The sequence below is a fragment of the Equus quagga genome, chromosome 11, assembly GCF_021613505.1.
Source record: "Equus quagga isolate Etosha38 chromosome 11, UCLA_HA_Equagga_1.0, whole genome shotgun sequence".
Classification (NCBI taxonomy): domain Eukaryota; kingdom Metazoa; phylum Chordata; class Mammalia; order Perissodactyla; family Equidae; genus Equus; species Equus quagga.
The window spans coordinates 14850641-14875064 of NC_060277.1; the positions used below are offsets into that span (position 1 = coordinate 14850641).

General features: G+C 35.9%; 1 protein-coding gene across 3 annotated transcripts in view; it reads left to right on the forward strand.

Annotated features, from left to right (window-relative positions):
- The window catches only part of TBC1D32 (TBC1 domain family member 32), a 188844-nt gene that overhangs the window by 30949 nt on the left and 133471 nt on the right, over nt 1-24424 (forward strand). For all 3 annotated transcript variants that reach the window (XM_046677841.1, XM_046677842.1, XM_046677843.1), the window contains 6 exons: nt 2474-2533; nt 9560-9650; nt 13817-13957; nt 16501-16590; nt 18858-19000; nt 22493-22620. In XM_046677841.1, the coding sequence (XP_046533797.1) occupies nt 2474-2533; nt 9560-9650; nt 13817-13957; nt 16501-16590; nt 18858-19000; nt 22493-22620 (653 nt within the window). The remainder of the gene's footprint in view (nt 1-2473; nt 2534-9559; nt 9651-13816; nt 13958-16500; nt 16591-18857; nt 19001-22492; nt 22621-24424) is intronic.

Genomic DNA, 24424 nt, shown 5'->3' on the forward strand with positions numbered 1-24424 from the left:
TCAATTTAATTCTTATAACAATCTATGAGGTAGGTGGTGTATTACCCCATTTTACAAATGCAGCAACTGAGGCATAAAGAAATTAAGTAACTTGCTTAAGATTGTTTACGTAGTAAGTGACAGCCCCAGAATAGGATTTTAAATGGTAATTCATTTGAATCTATTAAAGCGAATGACCTATCCAAAATCTGGTCTTCTTTAGTTTAAAAGCTTCAAATTTCCTAAGCAAATGTGGTAGAACATGACAGTTCAGTGCTCATTTGTCTCTGGCTTAGGAGCAAAGCCTGAAAATGTCGCTTCATTTGCCTCCTCCCGAACCTGCAGTTTGGAAAATGTGTTTGATGCCTGCATTTTTTAATGCCTGATTTCCTACAGAGCTCACCACTGTCCTGGAACTAAAACTAATATTAAGAGTAAAGAAATCGGATGCTGTTCCCTCTCTCATCTGCTGTTGAATGAGAGTGGTCTGTGTCTGACAGTGCTGGTGTTGGCTTGTGTTCTCACATCTTTGTGCCTCTTAACCTGCCTGCTGGACATGTGGGTTTGTTGCTGTGGGGAAGGGAGAGCCTAGGGCTGTGACTTGCCACGCAAAGCACAACATGTTCTTTTACTGCTCAGCACAATTTGGACATTGTCTAGCAGATGGCTTTCTTTTCTTTTTGTTATATAAACTATATAATAATGCCCAATTAACCAAAACACAATTCTGTCCAGTACTTAGCCCTTACCTCGCTTGTATAGTATGTGTTCGATAAGTGTTTGCTCAATTTAATCTGAACCCTTTGTTCCTCACATCTGACACTTGACCCTGTTCTTAATTTTATCTTGATTATCAAATTACACTGTTATTGTACAAAATATACAAAATATGTAAAAGCATAAATAAAATTAAATTTCTCTAATTCTACAACACAGGGATAACTATTATGATTTTGTTTTATGTAGTTATATTATGTATACTTTAAAATTTATCTGTTTAGGTATTTTTTTAACAAAAATCATATTTTACTAACTTTATAATTAACTTTTTTTACTTTTTTATTGTCACTATTTGACTCTTAAGAGAATGAAGCAGATCACAGGAAAACTAATCTAACCAATAGAAAATTATTAAAAACAAGCTCCCTGAGTGTGTTCTAGGAGTAATGAAAATTCATCAGGTTCTCCTACATTCATCTAGGGCAGAGTTTGGCAAACTTTTTAGATAAACAGCCAGACAGTAAATATTTTTGGCTTTGTGGGCTGTACTGTCTCTGTCGCAACTATTCAGCTCTCTGTTGTAGCCCCAAAGCTTCTATAAATAATCTATAAATGAATGGACATGACTGTGTTCCAATGAAACTTTATATACCAAATGAGGTGGCAACTGAATTTGGCCTGAAGGCTGTAGTTTGGTGAATGGTCTGTGGGTTCCACTATAAGGAGTTCTTATCAGAACATATTGTAGGCCAACATATTTCTCTTACTAAAGCTGAAAAAAGGATTAGTTTTTGAAAACATTTTAAGCTACAGGGGTTAAAACATACAGGGTTTTGATTAACTCTCAGTTAACCAAAACTTCATTTAATTAAGCTCTGTTTCTCAGAATTCTGATAGTTTTTACTGAATATTATTCTGTTTAATTTTATTCTTAAGTGAAATGAAGAAATTACATTGAACACTAATGATATCTAACATAATTTAATTAAATAATATTTACGTATATTTTCTCCTTGTTTTGTACAATGCATAAAAAGCATGTGTTAATCTCATCTATGTTTAGCTCCAAGGAGAGAGTTAATTCTTTTTGTCACTTTGAATCATTTTAAGAATATGATTGGCAGAGAATGATTAAGATTCTGTCCCTTGGGCCAGCCCCGGTGGCCTAGTGGTTAAGTTTAGCATGCTCCACTTTGGCGGCCTGGGTTCAGTTCCTGGGTGTGGACCTACACCACTCATCTGTAAGTGGCCATACTGCAGCAGTGGCTCACATACAAAAAGAGGAAGATTGGCAACAGTGTTAACTCAGGGCGAATCTTCCTCAGGAAAAAAGAAAAGATACTGTCTCTTTAGAGCATTTTAACCTTGGCAGATTCCTAGATATGTAGACAGTACAGTATCCTCTTCATTTTGAGGATTGTGAACCCCCTCTCCTCCCACTTTTGTATCTTTCCTTTAGGCTCTGTCATACACTGGCGGTCAGATATGTTTTTCGGTGGTGGTTTTGAAATAGCTTAGCATGGAAACTCAGCACAGTTGAGTGATAGAATGTTCTTCTACTGGTCTGTCCATGAATGATCCAGTTTTTTGATATAATTTGCATTCTTGTGGTTGCTATGCTCATAATCCATTGTACATATAAAAACCTGTTTTTCACTATTACAATAATTTAAAATGAGTTACTGTGTAATTTATGATATTGGAATGATGCAGGAAAGATAGAGTTTGAATGATATAGCTTGAATACTAAATATCACTTTTCTCCTAATTTTAGCATGCATATTATAGCAGAACTGCGGTACTAAGACTTCTTGAAAAGAAATATAAGTCTCTGGTAAGTCTATATGTCTGTTCTTATGTTGAGAAATAATGTCACACAAAGATATATATGGTAATAACTTGAATGTGCAAAATTGAGTGATAATTAATATTGGATAATGGAGCAATCCTCCTTTTATGAGACTTTTAAACTACCATTCTGTGAACATAAAAGGATAAAAGTAGAGACTTAAAATACAGTCAGGATAACAATTAGGAAATATGTAGCAGCTCCATAGTACATTGGGCTGCTAACAAGCTAGTTTGAGATAAGCCATATTTTTAAGTATTATCATATAATTTAATTCAGATCAGGTATTTGTAAGGGAGTTAGTTCTGTAAAATATACCCATGCTTTTGACTGAAAGTTGCATGAAAAAACTCAGAGGGATAAATGCTTTTGCATTTGCAAAAATTGATTCAAGATACAACAAATATAAACTAATACTGTAAAATATCTTAGCAAAATTTTCTACATTTATTGCTCTTAGTAGAACAATGTGTAAGAGCACTGAAAGGAACTGAACAGAAATCAGCAAGTCTAATAAATAATAAGACAAACATGAGAAACATGAAATTTATTAAAATATTTAAGAATACTAATATGACTTTGAGATGATAAATATGGTTTATAGAGTTAGAATCTTGAGTTTAGAAGTCAGGTGAAAGGAAAGATTCCTGGAATTGTGAATTTCTCGGTGTGCATGATGCAGCATAAAATGAAAAGAGAACAATAATTGTTTTGTGTAAGAGAACTGAGCTTCAGAAAGGAGAAGAGAGGGATATTGAGTGATAGGACAGCAGTTTCTTTGTGGAGGAATAGGTGCTTAAAAATCTGTAGAGAAACTGAATTGAAACAAAGTCTTTCCACATCTCGTTTCTCTCCCATTTCTATTTTAAATGAATGTTGTTGCCATATGAGCATAGACTGATCTCGTTAGAACAGAGAAAGGGGAAAAAACAGAACAGAGTAACTTTCCCCCACCATAGTTTGACATACAAATAATAACTCACTGTCGCTATCACAAGGGCCCCAGTGAAAATATTTCAAATATATTTCTTATAGATCAACTCTTAAAATCTGTACATTATTTGAAAAGCTAATTATGCTACAATCAATTTTTAGCCTGCAAATATTTGCTGTATTATAAACAACTTCAGTATTTTGTCAACTTGGTCAGATATTTTATTTCATGTACATAATTGGTCCAACTTAAACCTCATTTTCTCTTAAAACTTTTCTAAAGGTACAAAATATCAAAAGATTATTTATGGTATATATTTTTTAAAAGTAAACTTGGCCTAACTTTTGAGAAGAAACATTGGAACAAATGGATGCAACATCTGTTTGTCCCCATTTTCTTTTCAGAATCGAGGATCAGATTTTGTATTTATAGTGGAAACTTTGGACCACTACATGGATTTGTCTTTTGTTCTATGCGACCCTTGCATAAGGACTTTAGTCATAGCAGCCTGCTTAGCGCGATGACCTGTTAAGGCATTCCCTCTAGCGTCTCATTGGTACTGTCTGATAACATTTTCTGCAACAATGGAATGTCTGCGTTGTCCGATAGGGTAGCTACTAGTTATATGTGTCTACTGAAAACTTGAAATGTGATTAAGGAAACTGAGAAACAATTTTTAATTTTAATTTAAAACTAATATGTGGTTAGCGGCTACTCTATGCAATTCTATCTGTTACATTTATGACATTTTCAGTAGGTAGCATTAGGGAATTTATGTACATGCTACCAATTTTTAAAGGAGATGTCTGAGGAAGTTCAGAGCTTTGTTTCCATAGCATTGCAAAGTCATAAACTAGTTGAAAAGCGTTTTGACACTCAGCATAAATATTTTACCTTTCATTTTTAACAATTCGTATCTTTGCCCACTTTACCTTTAAGGGAACAGCTTCTGAAATGGTTTTATGTAGTGCATTTCCTATTTTTCTTGCCCTCTCAAAGTCATTTTAAAAGATAACGACAGACAGGGTATTTAAATTCTCCTTTGGTTTTTCCTACCCTGCTGTTTGTTAACCTTTTTTTTTTTTTTCTTTCCTGTCTTAAGAGTTAACAATTAAGTGAGCTGGCTGGTATGTATTTGATATTACAGGAGACTAAGTATTAAAAGCCTGAATTTTATACCAAATTTTTCTGTCTGCCTGAGGTTTAAGAAAATCTTTCTTTATTATATTACCTCAACTTGACTCTTTAAACTAGCGTTTAAATTTACCTACTGCAGATCTGCTTTCTGTTCCTGCAATTTAAAAGGTATATTTTATAATGTAATTGTTCCTCTCCTGAGACTGTACCTTTTCCTGTGGTTGTGACCTCTTCTCAGATAAAAGGTGGCATGTTTGAGAAGCGAGAAGGAGTAGAAGGGACAGACATGAGTCTGAGTGCACGGGGAAGATAAAGCTGGTAGAGATGAGTGCAGGAAGGATGGGTTTCTGAAGGTTTGAAGAGAAGTGAAGAGTCTTTGAAAGAGATTATCTTGGACATAGTGTTTTGAGTTCTCAGTTAAAGAAGCTGATTTTTCTTTGCTCTTTTCTTTTTCCTAAGATTCGCTTTGAGCTAACATTTGTTGCCAATCTTCCTCTTTTTTTTTCCCTCCCCAAAGTCTCAGAACATAGTTGTATATCCTAGTTGTAGGTCATTCTAATTCTTCTCTGTGTGATGCCGCCACAGCATGGCTTAATGAACAGTGTGTAGGTTAGTGCCCAGGATCCAAACCGGCGAACCCTGGGCTGCTAAAGCGGAGCAGGCAAACTTAATCACTCAGCCATGGGGCTGGTCTCTTCTTTGCTCCTCTGTCTCCTCATTCTTTAGAGCTTTTCTTAAGTATATTTATTTTGTCACGTCAAAAGTTCACTATAATGCAATCTTTATTTTAAGTCATTTTGTTGTTGTTCTTGTTGCTATTTACCAAGGTATGTGTAAGAATTAGGATTGTAAGAGTAAGTTCATTTAGGAGCTAGGAGTTCTATCATGAGGGGCTTTCAGCTTAGACTTAGACAAACTTAGGATGAACATGAAACAGATCACTGCACTTTTGGCCAAAAGTGTGTGTTTATGAATAGTGTCAGATTCTGACCAATTGGAAGCTAGGGAGGGGGATGTATGATCAGCGACATAGCAATCATTGACTCCCCTCTTTTCACGAATTGACAAGTCAGGGAGTGTCCTCATTAAATTTACCGAGGAGTCCCAAGGCACTCTGACCAGTTGGCTTTGTGTGAATTTGTTGCTGGTAGCCAGTAATCTCAGTGCTGGCTTGAACTGGATTGACTGGGTTAGAGACTTCTTAGGCTCTGCCTCCTCCTCTTCCCTATGGAACACTCCTTTATATATTCAGTAGATGCGGGATAAACCAAAACAAAACAGCAATTAAGACGCCTTATAAAAGACAACAAAAGCTAAACAAGCACAGAAGAATAAGCAGGTTAATAGCAAAAATACCTACCAAACTGTTCCCCTCTAAAACAGAAGGCTACTTTGTACAAAGACCTATTTCATTACAAATCTTAGGATAACAAAATGTAGCAATGCAAACTCAATGAAGCAAGCTGGACCTCATGTTGTTGTTGAGACAGACTCACATGGTGTCAGATCTGAAGCACTATCAGAGTTTGGGACTCAGGGGGCCCAGGGAACACTCTTCTTTGTCTGAGGATCCCATGAAATGCTGCCAAGTGAGAGTCTTCAAAGTAATCTTCAAGGAAGCTCCAGAATTGTCAAAGGTTAAGACGACTGTTCAATATCTGAAACAATGCATAAAGCTGAATTTATTGCTTGCTTAAGTTAGACAATACAGATTGTTAATCTTACAGGGTTTTGAGGAAAACTTGGAACTCAGGGATTGATGTTTTTAGAGATAAGAATGAGTTCGTGCCACCTGTAGGAGAGTGGCAGTTCAGGTGAGATTGCTACTGACTCACTGGCTTACATGTATTTCCTAGAGTGTCTGTTGTTGTTGGCTGATTTTCAGAAGCTAGGGGCCAGCACTGGTCGGATGGCTTTCAGAAGTGTGTTTATCAAGATCTGTTGGCATATATTGATTTACAAGATGTTCAACTTGCTCTGCTGGATACCTATTACTATAGTTATATAAATTTGTCATTGATTTATTAAGTAGATTTAAATCTGGTTCTGGTGCTTGTTATTTATATAACAATTACTCTTTTCTGAGGATTGTGAGGAATTTTTATTCTTAAGTAGGTGTTATCCTGGAAAAGAGAGGGAGTGTGGTTAAAGTAGTGGTAGGAAAATATTTCAGGACAATGGAATAGCATGTTTAAAGGCTTAGGGAATGGAAAACACAGTACATTTGGAAAAGGCTCATATTTTATATGACTGCACATAGATTGCTAAGAGAAATGTGGCTGGTATTAGGGAAACTTCCTGAAAATGAGTTCCCTGAAAAGTAATATTAAGTGGATGATGTCTTTTGAAAAGTTTTTGGGTGCTTTAAATTGAGTCTCTGTCAACTGACCTCAGTTTGTTCCCATTCATGCATGGGGCAGGGAGTAATTCCATAAAACTAGAAAAGACCTATTTAAGGGAAATCTTCAACCCCTTCCCTTTTTGCAAATAAAAATGATGAGTTTGTTGTAAATACCAGTTTTGGGTATGTTTCAGATTTAGCTGGTATGTGTTGATAGATTTTAAGTTTTCAGCAATGTTGCTTTTAATGAATTAGTCATTTGACTGGTCATATGTTGAATTGGATTTTGGTGACTGATTTTTACACAGATAGATGTATTTCTGTATGTGTTGATGTGTGTGTAACTGGGGAGGGGGCATATGGAGGATAAGATGAATAAGACTGTGAGATCATAAAGAAATTTTATATATGATATGTCAGATTTAGGAGATTGGCCTTTATTCTGGAAGTGTGATGAGCCACTGATAGGTTTTTAAGTACTGAAGTAATATCACCTTAGGGCTTTGGAAAATTTGGAAAATGAGTTGAAGGTGCTACGTGGAGATAGGGAAGAAGTGTTGAAGTGGAAATATTAAGAGGATTTGCAGTAATCCAAGCAAAAGATGGTGGAAGCGAGAATTAAGCATATGACAGTGTGAATTGGGATAAATGGATGGACTCAGGGGTGTCATGTTTAGAATGTAGGATTTAGAGACTTGGCTTTTTGAATGGGCGGTGGGTGAAGACTTACTCAATTGAGTGACTAATGTCATTCATTGAGATACATAGTAAGAGGAAAATAGGAAAGTTGGGAAAGGTAATGACTTTAGATTTGGTCATATCAAATTTGAGATCCAGATTTCCAGGAAGCAATTGCATATTATTGATCTGGATCTCTAAAGTTTGATTTAGACAAGACATTCAGATATGGGAGGGGGTCCCCAGATTTGATGATTTTGCTGTGAGGACTCATAGGACTCAGCATCCAGTTATACTCCCAGCTGTGATGCCTTACAAAGAAAGGATAGAAAGCAAAGCTGGCCTAGGGAAAAGGTGCATTTAGTGAAGTCTGGAGGATACCAAGCATAAACTTCCAAGTCTTTTTCCTAGTTAAGTCACACAGGACTCCACTTAATTCCTCTAGCATCAAATTGTGACAGCTCATATGAAATGTTGTCTACCAGGGAAGCTCATTAGAGACTCAATGTCCCCTCCCCCGCTTTGGTTTATTTGGAGGTTGATCATATAGGTACCCTCTGCCTAGCATATACCAGGATTCTAGACTCCAAGAAGGAAGGCAGGTGTTCAGGATAATACCCATTGTTCATACAGTTTAGGTACAGCAAGCCCCTCTTAATCAGTTCTTGGAATAGTGGGAATTCTCCTGAAATCCAAGTTCCCAGATGCTAGTCAGGGTCCACCCTTGTAAGCAGGCCTTTCCAATGATAGAAGTCCTGCCATGTTAACTCTTTGCTGCATAAAACTGAGGCCATAAGAATGAATGAGACAGAGGAATCCATAAATTCCTTGACACCACAATTATGAACTTGCACACCCTTCATCTTTTTCCCCATCTAAAGCTTAATCCTTCCTTCTTTTTAGGTCCTAGTTCCTCCTGCTCTTGGACACTTTCTTCTGTCAACTCTCCTCTTTCTCTCCTTCCTCGTCAAACTCCTCCTCTCTACTAGCTTCCTCCAGTAACATTTAAGCATGACCATATCCTTCCAACATGAAGAAGAATTCATTCTTGACTCTAAGACCTCTATGTTTTACTCTGTTTTTTTGTTTTCACAACCAGCCTTCCTGAAAATAATTACACTAGCTGCCTTTGCTTTTTCTGTTGCTGTTCCTTTTCCTTATATTCTGATTTTATCCCCCAAACTCCCCTGAAACTGATCTTTTCAAGGTCACCAGAAACCTCCTTATTACCAAATCTAGCAGTTACACTCCTTATCTCAATGGTGTCTTCTATTTTATTTGAGAATTCGAATGAGAGGGTATCTACTGGAAATAGGTAGGTGCAGAAGAAGGGGGAGATTTCAAATCTCTGCTTGTGGAGAATGGGGAAGGAGGTAGAATGGAGAAACACTGGGCACAGTAGAAGTTGGAGATTGTTTTTTATTGTAACTGTTCAGTAGAAGTTGGAGATTGTTTTTTATTATAACTGTTCTTTGCATTATGAGATTTTTAAAAAATCAGATTTCAGCAATTCTAGAATCTGAAATGGAAATGAAGGCTTGATCCAGTTCCTATTTTGCTGGCTAGGTAGGAAGAAGAGACTAAGGCAAAGGAAGTGGGGATGTTGGCAGGAGTTTTCAAAGTCATGGCCAGAGTTTTTGCATTTTTCGCTATAAAATGTAAAGTCGCGTCTATTTTTGTCCATTGGCACCAACATTATAACAATATTTGTTGGTCCACAAATACTTTTTGGTGTTTCCCAGAATGATGCCATAGTTACAGTGTAACTGGGGAGACAGCTTCAGTGGCCTTGAAAGGCACTATTCTAAATATTTTTCTTGAATATTTTCCCAGCATATTTTTACAGTCTTGACTCACTTCTTTTAACACATGGACTTGTGGGCTGCAAACTTCTGGAATTAATAAATTATTAATCTATTAGGTAACTGCGGCAGTCCAGCAATGTGTTCAGTATTTTGAGTTGTGTGAGACCATGAAAGTTGATGAGTTTTTGGGACATTCAAAGCATTGTGGTAAGTATTATTTTCTGTTACATATTTTTAAAAATGGTAAATTTTATTAATAAAAATAGCTTAGTAATAACTTATTTTTAAATAGTTGTTAGTAGCATGGTAGATGAGATCACTTTTGCTAATGTAAAATATTTTCCACGAGTTTAAGTTACACTGTAATGACTTTTTATGCTAGCTCTACATTTGAAATTACTGTATCATCTTCCTGGTTCTTACCGTGTACCGTTCTTCAGTTCATACTAGGGTATATGTCCTAGTTTGTTATACTGCAATAATGCACGGTTCATTCTTTACTCCTCTAGTCTATCAGTCATCTTTACGTTTTAGTTGGTGGAAAATTTTTATGAAATACTGTTTTATTATTGGACACCCCATTCCACCCTGTGATTCCTCTCTGCTTATCCTCAGTCTGAGCTAAAATATCCTAGAAGTTTCATAATCTGGCCCTATTCTCTCTATCCTACCTCATCTCTAATTATTGGTTGAAGTGACTCTTTTCTTAGTCAGATTCTTCTCCGTACCCATGCCTGTACACCTTTGTTATTCCTACTCCTACTGCCCCTATCCATAATCCCCCATGCTAATATATATCTTATTTGTTGTGAGAGAATAAGCATTATTTTAAACTTTTCGGGACGGCTTCTCTGCCAATTCTGAATTTTTATTTCTCTTTTGCCTACATCACACAACTTGCCATGTGAATTTGATATCTTTTATCATTCTGTTATTTTATGTTACTTCTCTAATGAAATAGTAAGTTCTTTGAGAATATGAAGATATCTTATAATTTTCTTTGTTTATCACTGGGTAAATTCTTTGTCTAACCCAAGAAAAATGGTCAAAGACCAATACCAGGTTTCAAAGGTAGTTTTGTAGTGGAGGAGATAGTACAGAAGCCAGAACTTATTCTTCAAGAGAAGGAAAAGGAAAAGGATACATAAGTTTATATGAGTTATGTCATTTTTAAGTTCATAAATTTTTCTAATTTCTTAATATTAAAATGTTATATCTAGCTTCCCCCCCCAACTTCTCTACCAGCTCTTTGTGGCTTTGGTTTCTTCCCCATCTAGTGAAGACCTCCGGGTACTTCCCTGCAGTCTTTTGACATTTCTTTCAGAATTCTTGCTCTTTTCTCTTTCAGTTTTCTACCTACAGTTCCTCGACCTTCGATCGTTTCAGTCTTCCATCTTCTCTGGTCCTCAGGAAATTGAGCAGAGAGCATGTGTGACATAAATTGATAGTGCACATATGTATTTCTCTAACCTTGGCTGTTCTCTTTGTGTTGTTTTGGAATCTTGTTAGCTGTCCTTTCTTCATGTTCCATAATAGTTATTGCAAGCCTTCACCAGTCCCGTCAAGCCCCCTGCCTTGCCCTTGCCCACTTTCCTTTCAAGAGGAGACCTTGCATCCTACTTCACTAAGGAAAATGGAACTTTCCAGATATGAATTCCCCAGATGTCCTGCATCTGTGCATACAAATGCATGTTTATATGCCCTTATCAATATCCCCTTTCTCTAGGCTACAATGAAGACGTATTCTTTTGTTCTAGATTGATCTCTTTGTTTGTTCTTGCTTCTACTTCCATCTGGTATTTTTTGTGTTTTGTTTATTTTAGAACCAGGATACTGGTTCACTTGTTGTGTGTCTCTTTCTGTTAGTACCTCCCCCTGCATCCTCTAGACCTACTCATGGATCTTTCTTATAAAAAACGAGCAAGTTCATATGTACTTTACTCTCTGCTTCCCTTCAGAGAAAAGCTCATCTAAGTATTCGGTGTACACCTAGGCCCCGTTTCTCTGCCTCCTATTCTTGCAGCCATGGAAATGAGGCTTCTATTTCTACTGCTCCATGGCCTTCCCATTATCAACTTCCACTCTTTTTTGTCCTAATTTTACAGGATCTATCTTTGTTGACCCTTTCCTCCTCTTCTTCTTGGTATCATTTTTTTCTTGGATTTCTTCATTCTCATCTAATATTTGTTAGTCACCCGAAAGGCTCTTTTCTTTATATGCTGTACTCAGAGGTTTTTCCCTTTGCTCTTTTCTCACCTTAGCCTACCTCTTTTCTCTTCGGGGAGCCCATTCACTTTGAGGGTTTAAAATATTATATATTTATGTATACATGGTAAATGAAATATTTAAGTCCATACCTCTTTCCTGAATTCCAGATCCATGAATTCATATCATACTTAGCATATCGATCTGGATGCTCCTTGAGTACTTCAATTTAAAGTATCAAGGACGGAAATCACTTTCTCTTTCCAGACCTGTTTTTTGTTTTTTCCTTTAGAATTACTTAAATCAAAACATTTACTATTTAACAGATATTTGAGTTAGCAACTTGAGAATTTTCTTGTTCTTTTATGATCCAGATGTAATCCTGTCTAAAGCATATTGATTTCATTTCCTTAAACATTTATTTTTATCTGTATGTTCTTCTTCATCCTTTTTGCTAATGCTTTTGTTCATGATTGTTTTAATGAGTCTTACTTCAAACCTTGACCCTCTTCCATCCACCTTTTATGCTGCCATCAGAGTCACTTTTCCTCGTGCGTATTTGACTGTTGCTTTCCTGCTTAAAACTCTTTATCATCTCAGTTGACTCCACTATAAAGCCCATATTCCTTCTGCAGCTGAGTATTCTGTGATCTGCCCCTGCTACCCCCCAGCCTCTTGTCTCTCCCACTTGTCCTCCCCATGCTCTGGTTACACCAGACTATTTGCCCTACTCTTAATTGGAATCCCAGGTTCATGGTTTTTAACATCAGCAAATATTTCAGGGTCTTGTATAAAAAGGCTACTCAATAGATCTTGAAGCTGTGAATGAATGAGTGAATAAATGATATTTATTGAAAGGTATCTATATTTTAGAGACCCTAATTTCTTTTGCTAACATGGTTAATATGATCTTTTGTAGTATTGGCTTTTAATTGGTAGACTCAAACAGTGACTAATATTTTTGATAACTTTTTCGATCTTCTTACTGGTGATTTGTCTATTCAGATTTTTTGTTTCTTCTTGATTCAGTTTTGGAAGGTTGTATAAGTCTAAGAATTTATCCATTCTAGGTTATCCAGTTTGTGGGCATATAGCTTTTTATAGTATTCTCTTATAATCTTTTTATTTCTGAGGTGTCCATTGTAATTTCTCCTCTTTTAGTTTCTGATTTTATTTTATTTGAGGCCTCTCTCTTTTTTTATTGGTGACTCTAGCTAAAGGTTTGTCAATCTTTTTATCTTCAAAGAACCAGCTCTTAGTTTCATTGATTATTCTTCTATTTTTTTTAGTCTCTATTTCATTTATTTCTGCTCTGATTTTTATTATTTCCTTCCTTCTGCTGATTTTTGGCTTTGTTCTTTTTCTACTTCCTTTAGGTGCACTAGCAGATTGTTTATTTGTGATTTTTCTTGTTTGTTGAGGTAGGCCTGTATTGCTATAAATTTCCCTCTTTGTATTGCTTTTGCTGTATCCTGTAAATTTTGACATGTCGTATTTTCATTTGTCTCCAGGTATTTTTTGATTTCTCCTTTGATGTCTTCATTGACCCAGTCCTTATTCAGTAGCATTTTGCTTAATCTCCACATATTTGTGGTTTTTCCTGTTTTCTTCTTCTAGTTGATTTCCAGTTTCATACCATTGTTGTCTGAAAAGATGCTTGGTATTATTTTAATTTCCTTAAATTTATTGAGACTTGTCTTTTGGCCTAATATATGGTCTGTCCTGAAGAATGTTCCATGTGCATTCGAAAATAATTTGTCCTTAGGTCTGGGTAATTGTTCCGAGGGTAGTGGGTTTGTTTTGTCTGTTTGCGGAGGTGAATTAGAGTCCTCCTACTCTGCCATCTTCCCAGCAATCCTCTTAACTTACTCTTAAGTCCCACTTGATGACAGATGATAACTCTGACAATCTTAGATATTTGTTTTAGAATGAACACTGTATGCGTATTACACTTTTCTGAGTTTCTTAAATTTTGTGATGAATGCTTTTTCCCAGAGATTTAGGTGTTATAGGGTCTTAGGAAACAATAAAGAGAATAATTTTTTTTATGTATACCAACAGTGTTTCCATTATAGACTGCAATCTTGTTTAATGTTCAGAAGGGAATGAAGACAGGTACTATAAAATACAATGGCATTAAAATAAATGTAATTGTCTTCTCTTTTAAGGAAACAAACAGAAAACTTTCTACTACTCAGGACAAGAATTACAATATATTTATTTCATTCACTCGCTGTGCCTTTTAGGAAGATTATTGATCTACACACAAGGCAGAAAGCTATTTCCTATAAAGCTGAAGAATAGAAAAGGTAAGTGCAATTAGGAGAAATGAATATGTTCAGATATGGTAGGATTTATATGCCATGGATTATTAAAACCTGGAGATTTTGCATGGTCTCTTCTAGGGTAGTTAGTGATATACCTTTTAATCTGTTGATGGCTTATACACCTTGAAGTGCTACGTTTTTTCTTTTTCAGTATGTGCTTCTTTCTACATGTATCGTTTTTTCTTTTCATCTAGCCTTTAATGCTTTCCTTATTTCTCTCTGCCTTTCCAAATCCTAGACATACTGAATGACCTGGATTCAGAACTAGAAGTCCCTGGTTAAGTTCTCGTTCCCCTATAAAGTAGCTGTGACTTTTTCGGCAAATCTTTTAACCATTGTTAAATGGTTAAATGGTTAAATGGAGTTCTTTACCTGTAAAAATGGAATAATAGTATCAATGATGCTGGGCTCACAGAATTTTGTGATGATTGCAGAGATGAGGGTTGAGAATACTCTTTTATAAACTGCAAAGTGCTGTACCATTTGATGTGTTACTATGTTGATATGTTACCCTAAGTCCCATTTTTAAAGTTTTCCCCTGTCACACTTCAGCACATGCTATTAGTTATCTTCCTTACCTCCCTTAAAGCTTTGTCTATACTAGAAATATAGAGAGATCAACAAGCTTTTTCTGTAAAATGCCAGGTAGTAAATATTTTGGGTTTTGTTGGGCACATACTATCTTAGTTGCATATTCTGTGTGTGTGTGTGTGTGAGTGTGTGTGTATATATGTGTATGTGCTCATGTGCAAAAACGACTTATCACAGCAGGCCTGAGAATGCTATCCTCAGAAGACCTGTTTGCAAGGATAGACCTTCGCTGGCAGCTGGGAACTTGGATTTCTCACTATTCCCAGAACTGATAAGACTGGCTCACTGTGCCTGAACTGTTTGTACACACAGTGTGGTTTATGCTGAATATCTGCTTTCCTTCTGGTAGTCTGGAACCCTGGTATGTGCTAGGTGCTCATGTGATCGGCCCTCAATAAAAACATTAGGCACTAAGTCTCTTAATGAACTTCCTTGGTAGACAACATTTCACGTGTTGTCACAACTTGTTGCTGGAAGAATTAAGTGTATTCTGTGTGACTGCACTGCGAGAGGACCCTTGGGTGCTTGTACCTTGTTTGCTTGGACTTCACCCTGTGCACTTTTTCCCTTTGATGTGCCTTGTGTCCTTTTGGGAGTACAACTATATATTGAATCCTGTGAGTCTTCCTAGTTAATCATTATATCTGGACATGGCGTTGGGGACCCCTGATACATTTTAGACACCTTTTAAAAATATAAAAAAAGAAAAAATTCTTAGCTTGCAAGCCTTACAAAATTATGCCAGAATGGCTATAGTTTGCCAATCCTGTTATAGAGTATCTTCATTTTGAACACTTTTTTTCTACTATTCCCTAGTTATTTTTCTTAAATCTTTTCTTCTCAGATAGGCTAATTGTGAGCTCCTTGAAAAAAGAAACTGTTTTATGTACTTCTCTTGTATTTCCCTTGCTAGCATAATTCAGGCATAATGGGCACTCAGCAGAGAAGTGATTTCAAAAAAAGAGCTGCCATTTTATAGGATATTGTTAAACTTTACAGAAATAGAAAGATTAATATATATTGTGATGTTGTTGCAGATATTCCACTGAAGTTTATATGTCTATTATCTGTAATGTAGCACTTTACATTGACTTCTAACATTTATGTCTCGGCCTATGAAATGTCACAGGTCATCTCAAAACTCATAGTTGAGAGATCTGTTCTGCTCTATTAGTGTAGGTGAATATTTACCTTAAATTTCCCATGTGCTTTCACCAGAATCTTTATGTGAGGATGCTGTAGCAGGGGTTGGTAAACTATACCCCATGGGCCAAACTGAGTATACTGTTTTGTATGGCTTGTGAGCTAAGAATGTTTTTTATATCCTTAAATTATTGGAAAAATTAAAGAAAGAATATTTTATGATGTGAACTATATAAAATTCAAATTTTGATATACACAGTCTTATTGGAAAACAGCCATGCTCGTTCATTTGCATATCATCTATGGCTACTTTAGTGCTACATCAGAACTCAGTGTTTGTGACAGAAATTGTTTGGCCACAAACCTAAAGTATTTACTATTTGGTCCAAAAAAAGTTTGCTGACCCCTTTTCTGTTGTGCTATGTAGATAAGTTAGCTGGACAAACACATTAAACTGAATTTTATTGCTACTAATAGAATAAACTTAAACAGTCCTGGTCAGATTCCCAGATCTTCCTACGGTGGGTTTATGGTAAGTGACTGGTCCAACATAAATGGTAAAACTGCACCTTCACATGACACCTACTGCATCACTTGCCTTGCCATCTTTTGACTTACCATGCCTAATTTGTTCTTCTGGAGTCTTCTGTCTTGGATTAGGGCCCCCTTCTCCCTGATTGTACTACAGTCTCTGTGAAAACTCAGAATAGGAGGATGGACTCTCAGTTAAATCTTTCTAAGTTGTAAGAGTGTGCTAGAAAATAATCTTTTTTCCTTTTTCCTTTTTGTAGATTCAATATCCCTTACAGATCTTCTGGTTCTGTTTACCCAACTTATCTATTACTCACCGACTTCTCCAAAGATGACAGCGGCACATTTAGGTAATTCTGCTTCTGCTTTAAATAGAGAAATAGAATATTTAAATATTTTTAGATGTTTTCTATTGTTTAGATGTTTTGAGTGACCTAGTTTAGTAAAGAGGTTTCATAAGGTGCAGTCTTATTCATAACAAATTACATTGGTCCTGGAAGTAAACCATGAAATTTAATTTTGTTCACTGATGTTTTAAGATGTTCCTTATCTACTACCTTTTTATTTAGAATCAATTTTGCTGAGAATATTAATGTTCTTTATTAACATCAAGATGTTCTTAAGAAATGATATTAAGGGAAGTTTTATTGATAGGTACTAATGTATTCTTTCTTGCTATTTTCTATTCTTTGTACTTTCCTGGATGTTGTGATCAGCTTGCTTATTTCAGCTCATATGCAGAATTTCAGGATCTTCTATTATTAAAGGATAAATCAAAAACAACCCAAACTCCATGTTTTTCAGTAAAATGCCTTTTAGTCTTTAGCTATTGACTGGCTTATAAAAAGTATGTTAAAATATTAACATTTGAAGGATAACTTATATTTTTTTCTTTGAAATATCAATGAAAATTTCCAAAGTAAAACACTCTAATAACAGAACATCCCCGTAAATCATAGACTCACAGTGTTCTAAACCTGGAAGCTACCCTAGAAATGCTGGCATAGATTCCAAGATAAACTCAAGTGAATCAAAGAAAAAAATGGTTTGGAGGGCTGGCCCCTTGGCTGAGTGGTTATGTTCATGCACTCTTCTTTGGGGTCTCCGGGGTTTCACCAGTTTCGATCCTGGACGCAGACATGGTACCACTCATCAAGTCATGCCGAGGCAGCGTCCCACATAGCACAACCAGAAGGACCTACAACTAGAATATACAACTATGTACCAGGGGGATTTGGGGAGAAGAAGAAAGAAATAAACAAAAAAGAAGATTGACGACAGATGTTAGCTCAGGTGCCAATCTTAAAAAAAAAAAAGGTTTGGGCCGTATATAAGTGCTATAATACATCTATAAAAAAGAAGAAACAAAACTGGTAGGTTTTATCTGTGCAATTATAATAGCTTGTTAGTCCTAACAATGGCTCTTAGACTTCTTTCTGCCTTTACGGCATTTACGTGTGTCAAGTGCTAGGTAAGGCCCCCCTGCTATATGCTCCTACGACAGACTGTGCTTCCTTCAAGATAAAAATTTTCCTTCTTTGTTACAATTACTTGTTAATGTCTTGGTTTACTATCTAGTGGACTGTTTTTTGGTTTGTCTGTCTTCTGTCTGTAGTGCCTAGCACAGTGACTGTCGCATAATACGCGCTCAAAAATAGTGGATAATTAGATGAATGAATGGCCATATGTGCATCAATATTATATCTCTCATTGCAAACAGGGTTTCTCATCTGGAGCTGGTTGACAAAATCACTTAACTTTCCTTTTCTATTTTCTTTTTGTCAAGTATTAACTTGAAGTCTTAGTACGTTCATGGAGTATAGAATATTGTAATATAAATTAAGAATTTTGGTGTTACTTTTAGTATTGTGTCTTACTAAGACAACCTTACACTGCTAACTTTTAGTTCTTTAGTTCTCATGCAAAACACTATTTTGTGACTATATTAGGAGGTCAGATAATCTGAAAATACATTAATTTATAAAACAAAAAATATCACACTTATTTTAGTGACTGTTCCCTGTGTTATATTTATGTGTATTTATGTTTTCCTGTGTATATTTTAAAAGAAAATCTTAAAAATACTCCTTCATTTCACTGGTTTTATGGTAACACAAGGAGTATACTAGTCTCCAAGAAAGTCTCTCCTCCCCTCTGCCGCCTTTTTGGCCATCATTTTGTCTTACTCTAATTTTCTACCTGGCTCAACACCTGAATACATTTTTTTTTTAAGCAAAAGAATAAAAGTGAATCCAAGTAAGTGTTTGCTGGGAGAAAAGTTATAGGTTTGCTTCAAACCCAATCCTCAATGTCAAGCAATGATTTAGTGTCAAACAGAGAATGCTCTTATGTTGTTGTCTTTGGCGTTCGTATTTGTCGTTTCCTCACCTTTCATTATCTTGAAGATGTGGTAAGCTAATTGATATCCCCTTAAGTTTCAGTTTATAATTTGGTCATACATCATCCTTTGGGCATTGAATTGTGTGAGTTTTTAAAAACTATTTAACCTTGATGTTGAACATTTTGGAACAGCAATAGTTAACCCATAAATAAAAGCTACATTAAAAGTAATTAATGTTTAAAGTTTTAATTTTTAGAAATACTTCTTGTTTGTCAGAGAATTACTCTCCTGCATCTGTGGTTACTGAAATTCTGCGGATACTCTGTGATCAAAAAGAATGTGCTATTGAATGCTTATATAGCAGCAGTGTGATTGAGGCACTTCTTCAACCTATTTATGCTTTAATGAAACGAACTAAGGTTGGTACTTGCTAGAAAGAAAGAGTCTCTTAACTGGGTATTAGTGAATATTCAATGGGACATTATTTCTAAATTCAATATATTTGAACTATTACACCGTCTTCTATATATGAATGTATTTTATGCTGACATAGATTTTTATTTATTAAATCAGTTTATGCAGTCAGTTGATTGATTAGTTATAAGGTGGGGGAAAAAGTACATATGACATCTTAAAATGTTTTCTAGTCAGGCTTAGATCTGATGGTTATAAAGACTGAGAAGTTATTAAGAAGTTTGTCTTGCAAATCTAATAGATCTTGTGAATGTTTTATTTGTTTTATTGGCAAATTTATAGCCTTTGGAAAGATGATTATTTTTCTGAAGAGCCAGTTCTGATTTATATGAGCAACCAGTATTACTTTAGAAAAAAAGCTTATGAGCATCCCAGTTCTGAAATATGCATGTCTCTTTATGGTTTGTACAGTATATCTCCTTATATTATGTAATTTAATCCTCACAACTGAGGCTGAAAGTGACTTGCTAAAGGTCAGACATTTAACAGGTGGCAGAGTTGGTACCACTCCTAGTATTGCGGTCTGTCCAGTATATCCCTTCACTTCTATAAGTTAAGCTTCTGCGGAATGACTGAAAGCTTCAATAGGCTAAAGGTTTTTGCCTTTCCGTGTCTATGTTTTGTAGTGTTTTTATTGGTTTCATCTCCCTCCTGTGGCCCCCCTCAATGGGCTATGCAACTGCTCACCCATCCATGTATTCGTTATTCATTGCTCATTCTGAAAACATTAAACATTTATGTGAATGTGGTACAAAGTATGGAATTCTGGGAAACTAAGGCGATATTATGAATTACTTTGATCTTACAATCAACCTTGGGAAGGCAAAATAAGCAGAGAAGAAACAGAATTCATAATATAGCTTAATATAATAGAATGCCATAAAATAAATAGTATCGTAAAATACAGACCATATATCAGAGCTTGAGGAACATGCTCTTGGTTCTTGTACCATAGCTATTTTTTGTGTCTGTGCTTTCTCATATCTGTAACTTTTTATTTTCTTTTGGCATCTTTCCTTTACCTATAAATGAGTCTGAGTCTGTCTCATAGTTGGGATGGCAGAAGCTCTTACCCAATGCACATCTTTAGCTACCACCTAATATCTGGTCTTTTTAACGATAAACTTTTAATTATGGAAGGCTGCCGTTGTTGTCTTGGCTCCCTCTCTTCCCAATAAGTTTTCAAATCAGTGCATTAGGATCCTGCCTCCACCACATCACTGCTGCTGCTTTGATTGCTGTTGTCCATAACTTCCTAAATATCTAACTAGGGATCACTTTTCCTCCTATTATTTGCCTGATTGTTAACGCAGTAGACAACTTCTGAAGTTATATTTACTTGGCTTTCCTAAAGTCATTCTATTTTTTTTCCCTCCCTTTCTAACCCTTGTGTTACGTCTGAGGGCTTCATTCCACGTCCCTGCTGTCTTCAGTGATTCGGGACCTGTTTCCCTTTCTTTTCTGTCAGTACACTTTTCCCAGATGATCTTTTCCAGTCCCATGGATTAGATATAGAGTTCTAAATTTAGAACTCTTCAGCTTCAGATTTGTCTTTAGCTGCCTGCTGAACACTTTTTGGAGTTATTCCATGAGCAAGTCAAACTCAACATTTTCAAAACAGTGGTACATTTTTCTGCCTCTGCTTCACTTCTTCAGGCTTGCTCGCATTTCCCTTTGTGGTGAGTAGGACTGCTGTAAATCTGGACTCCTTCCTCAGTCTCTTCATTCAATTTGTCATGAAGATCTATAGATTTGTTTTCCTTCGTATCTCTAAAATCTGTATATTTCTCTTTATCCTCACTGCTACTGCTTTCATTTAAGCTGTGATAATTCCTTGCTTGGAATATTGAAATAATTTCCTTATTTGTTTTTTTTCCAGTCTTTCACCTTTCTAGCCGATCCCCTATATTGCCACTAAGACTGTAACAATGCTTTCCTGCTTGTTGCTTGCTAGATAAATTTCAAACTTTTTAGCTAGATTTTTACCAAGTTTTCTGTTTTTTTGAGTCCTACCTATTTTATTTCCATATATTCCAGTTATAATAGCTCATTTGCGTTTTCTAAACAAGTTTGATATTTCACTATGTTTGTACACTTTTCCCCCATCCTGGAAAGTCTTGAACTTGGTCTACATGAAAAATTCCTGTCTTCAGACCATAGTTTATTTTATCTCTGAAATTTTCTCCCAGTTCTTCCTGACAAGGTTAGGTGTTTCTTTCTCTATATTCCCATGCTATGTATTTGTGTAATTGTCTCTGTATTATGCTGGAATTATTCTTGAGAGTGAAGAAGAGCCCTCTGGCACATAATAGACATTCAGTATTTGACTTAAGACATTCAGCCTCACCCACTGAGCCACTACTGTATCATTGACTCTGCTGGGTACTTGAAATATAGACGTGACAAAGACATATTCATTGCTTTTGAGGAGCTACTCTAATAGGAAAGGCAGACTATTAAACAAATAAAAAATTGAAAATAAAGAGCAGAGAGTTAAAAAATAATTTTGTGTGTATGTGTGAAGGAAGGAAAGTATTCTAGGCAGAGAAGTTGTTTTAAGAAAGACATTTAGTCTGCAAGTGATGGACCGTCTGATAGAGTTAGGACTTCTTCAGGTGAATGTACTTGGCTTATCATTAGTTAAGCTAACCCACTGAATTTATTGGAATTTATTGGTTACAATGTATAGATACTCAAATTTATTATAGAGAATATGTGCATTGGCATCTATGCAGGTACAGGTAAATAAATAAGCCTCAGAAAAAAACAGGAACTTTAGTAAATTTAGGCTTCTATGTGGCTCCAGCATTAACTTGACTGTAGTTTTTAGTATTTGCTTTGTACTAATTTGTCATACACTGGCAAGGATATTTTTACTACTTCCATTGAAAGTCAAAAGTGATGAAACATAATTGGTTTAGTCTATGTTTTCTCATTATGTGACATCATTGGCTATTGTTGGCCTATGAATTGGCTTTCTTTAGTCAGACCTACAATTCATGACCAGTTCAGTTGCAGGAAGTGATGCTAACCCTTAGAAGGATGGTAGTATGTTAGATAGGCATGTATAATAAAATTAGACTGGATATACAAGAAGCCAGTGAGTTGGAAGTAAAGGCAAAGTGGAAATAAAGGAGATACTGCATTTGTCAACCAGAATTATATATAAAACCGTAATAGAAGTAGCAATTTCTCCAACTGTCTTGATAAACAATAGCTGGCTTAGGTAAAAAGTCTGTATGTGTTTGCCTCATCAACTGTGCTAGTAAGAGAATATAATGACGCATTTAATTCAGACATATTATTTCACAGCCAATCATTAACTTTCTTTTTGTTGTGGTAATATAACTTTATTAGACTACACTACCACCTTTGAATTTTAGTCTGTGATATGTTAGCCTGTCATACAATTGTTGTGTTATATTTTTAATGTATAGGTTGTTCCAAATTGCTCTGAAACAGCATTAATTCACATAGCTGATATTTTGGCAAGAATTGCATCTGTAGAAGAAGGACTTATCTTACTTCTTTATGGAGAAAATATGAACTCTTCTGAAGAAAAAAGGTATGTGTTTATGTTTTAAATAATTTATGGAATTTTTACCATACAGTAGTCCCTCCTTATCTGCTGGGGGTACATTCCAAGACCCCCAGTGGATGCTTGAAAATGCAGATATTACTAATACTTATATATACTATGTCTTTTCCTATACATGCAAACCTATGATAAAGTTTAATTTGTGAGTTAGGCATAGTAAGAGATGAATGGTGCTTTGGGACCATTAGTAAGTAAAACAAGGGTTACTTGAATACAAGCACTACAATACCGTGGCAGTCGATCTGATGACTGAGACAATTACTAAGTGACTAACAGGGTAGCGTATACAACATGGATAGACTGGAGGGAGGGTTAATTCACATCCTGGGCAGGATGGGATGGGACAGCATGAGATTTCATAATTCTACTCAGAATGATGCAGCAACTTAAACTTATGAATTGTTTCTGGAATTTTCCATTTAATATTTTCAGACTGCGGTTGACCGTGGGTAACTGAAACCTCAGAAAGTGAAAGCACAGATAAGGGGGAGTCTACTGTATTTTCTCAATCTGATTCACAGTTTCCAAAATATCATGCTATATGTTGATGAAAATCTGGATAACTATTCTAGGTACGGTTAGGTTTTCTGACCATCCCCCAATATATTAGATGATCTTCAGAAAGTTGAAGGAGTAACCAAGATTATGGACAATGCAGGCAGAGTAGGCCTTGATGTCTGTAATTTCAAAACAAGAATAGGCGAGTTCACTCTAGATGGGATCTTTTTGCTCCCTCAGACTTTTCTTCTTCAAACTTCTAAAGCCACACATGATTGATTCAAGTCAAACCATACAAAAATGCACAAAGGAAAAGCTAACTATTTTCTCATCTTCCTTCTCTACTCCCACTCAGTTCCATCTCCTGGCTTAACCAGAGGTAACATTTTGGTTCTACTTCTAGACTTTCTCTGCACTTGAAACTTATTCATATTCATAGAATTTTTATTTCTTCTTCACAAAATGGTATCATGTTTGTTACTCTGCAGTTTTCTTTTTTGTGTAACCACGAGCATCTTCCTAGGTGAATATGGAATGAGACATTATTTTTAATAGCTCCATAATACTCTTTGATTTGGCATTACTGTAATTTTCAAACTTTCCACCTGTTGATGGATATCACATTATGTCTAGGATTTTGCCTCCATAAGTAATGCCACAGTAAGGGTTCTTTTCTTTATCCTGTTGATCTGATGGAGTAAGTTAATTGATTTTTTTTTTTAAAGATTTTATTTTTTTCGTTTTTTTCCCCAAAGCCCCCTGGTACATAGTTGTATATTCTTAGTTGTGGGTCCTTCTAGTTGTGGCATGTTGGATGGCTCCTCAGCGTGGTTTGATGAGCGTTGCCATGTCCGCACCCAGGATTCGAACCGACGAAACACTGGGCTGCCTGCAGCGGAGCGCGTGAACTTAACCGCTCAGCCACGGGGCCGGCCCCTTGATTTTTAAATATTGAACCTGACTTGCATACCTAGAATAAATCTCACTTGGTTGTGGTATATAATTCTTTTGATACATTGTTGGATTTGATTTGCTAATATTTGTTGAGAATTTTTGTGTATATGTTCATGAGAGGTGTCTGTCCGTAGTTTTGTAATATCTGTGTCTGGTCTTGATGTTGTAATCCTGGCCTCATAATGAATTAGGAAGTATTGGCTCTGCTTCTGTCTTCTGGAAGAGATTGTAGAGAATTGGTACAGTTTCTTCCTTAAATGTTTGATAGAATTCACCAGTGATCCTATTTGTGCCTGTTGTTTTCTGTTTTGGAAGATCG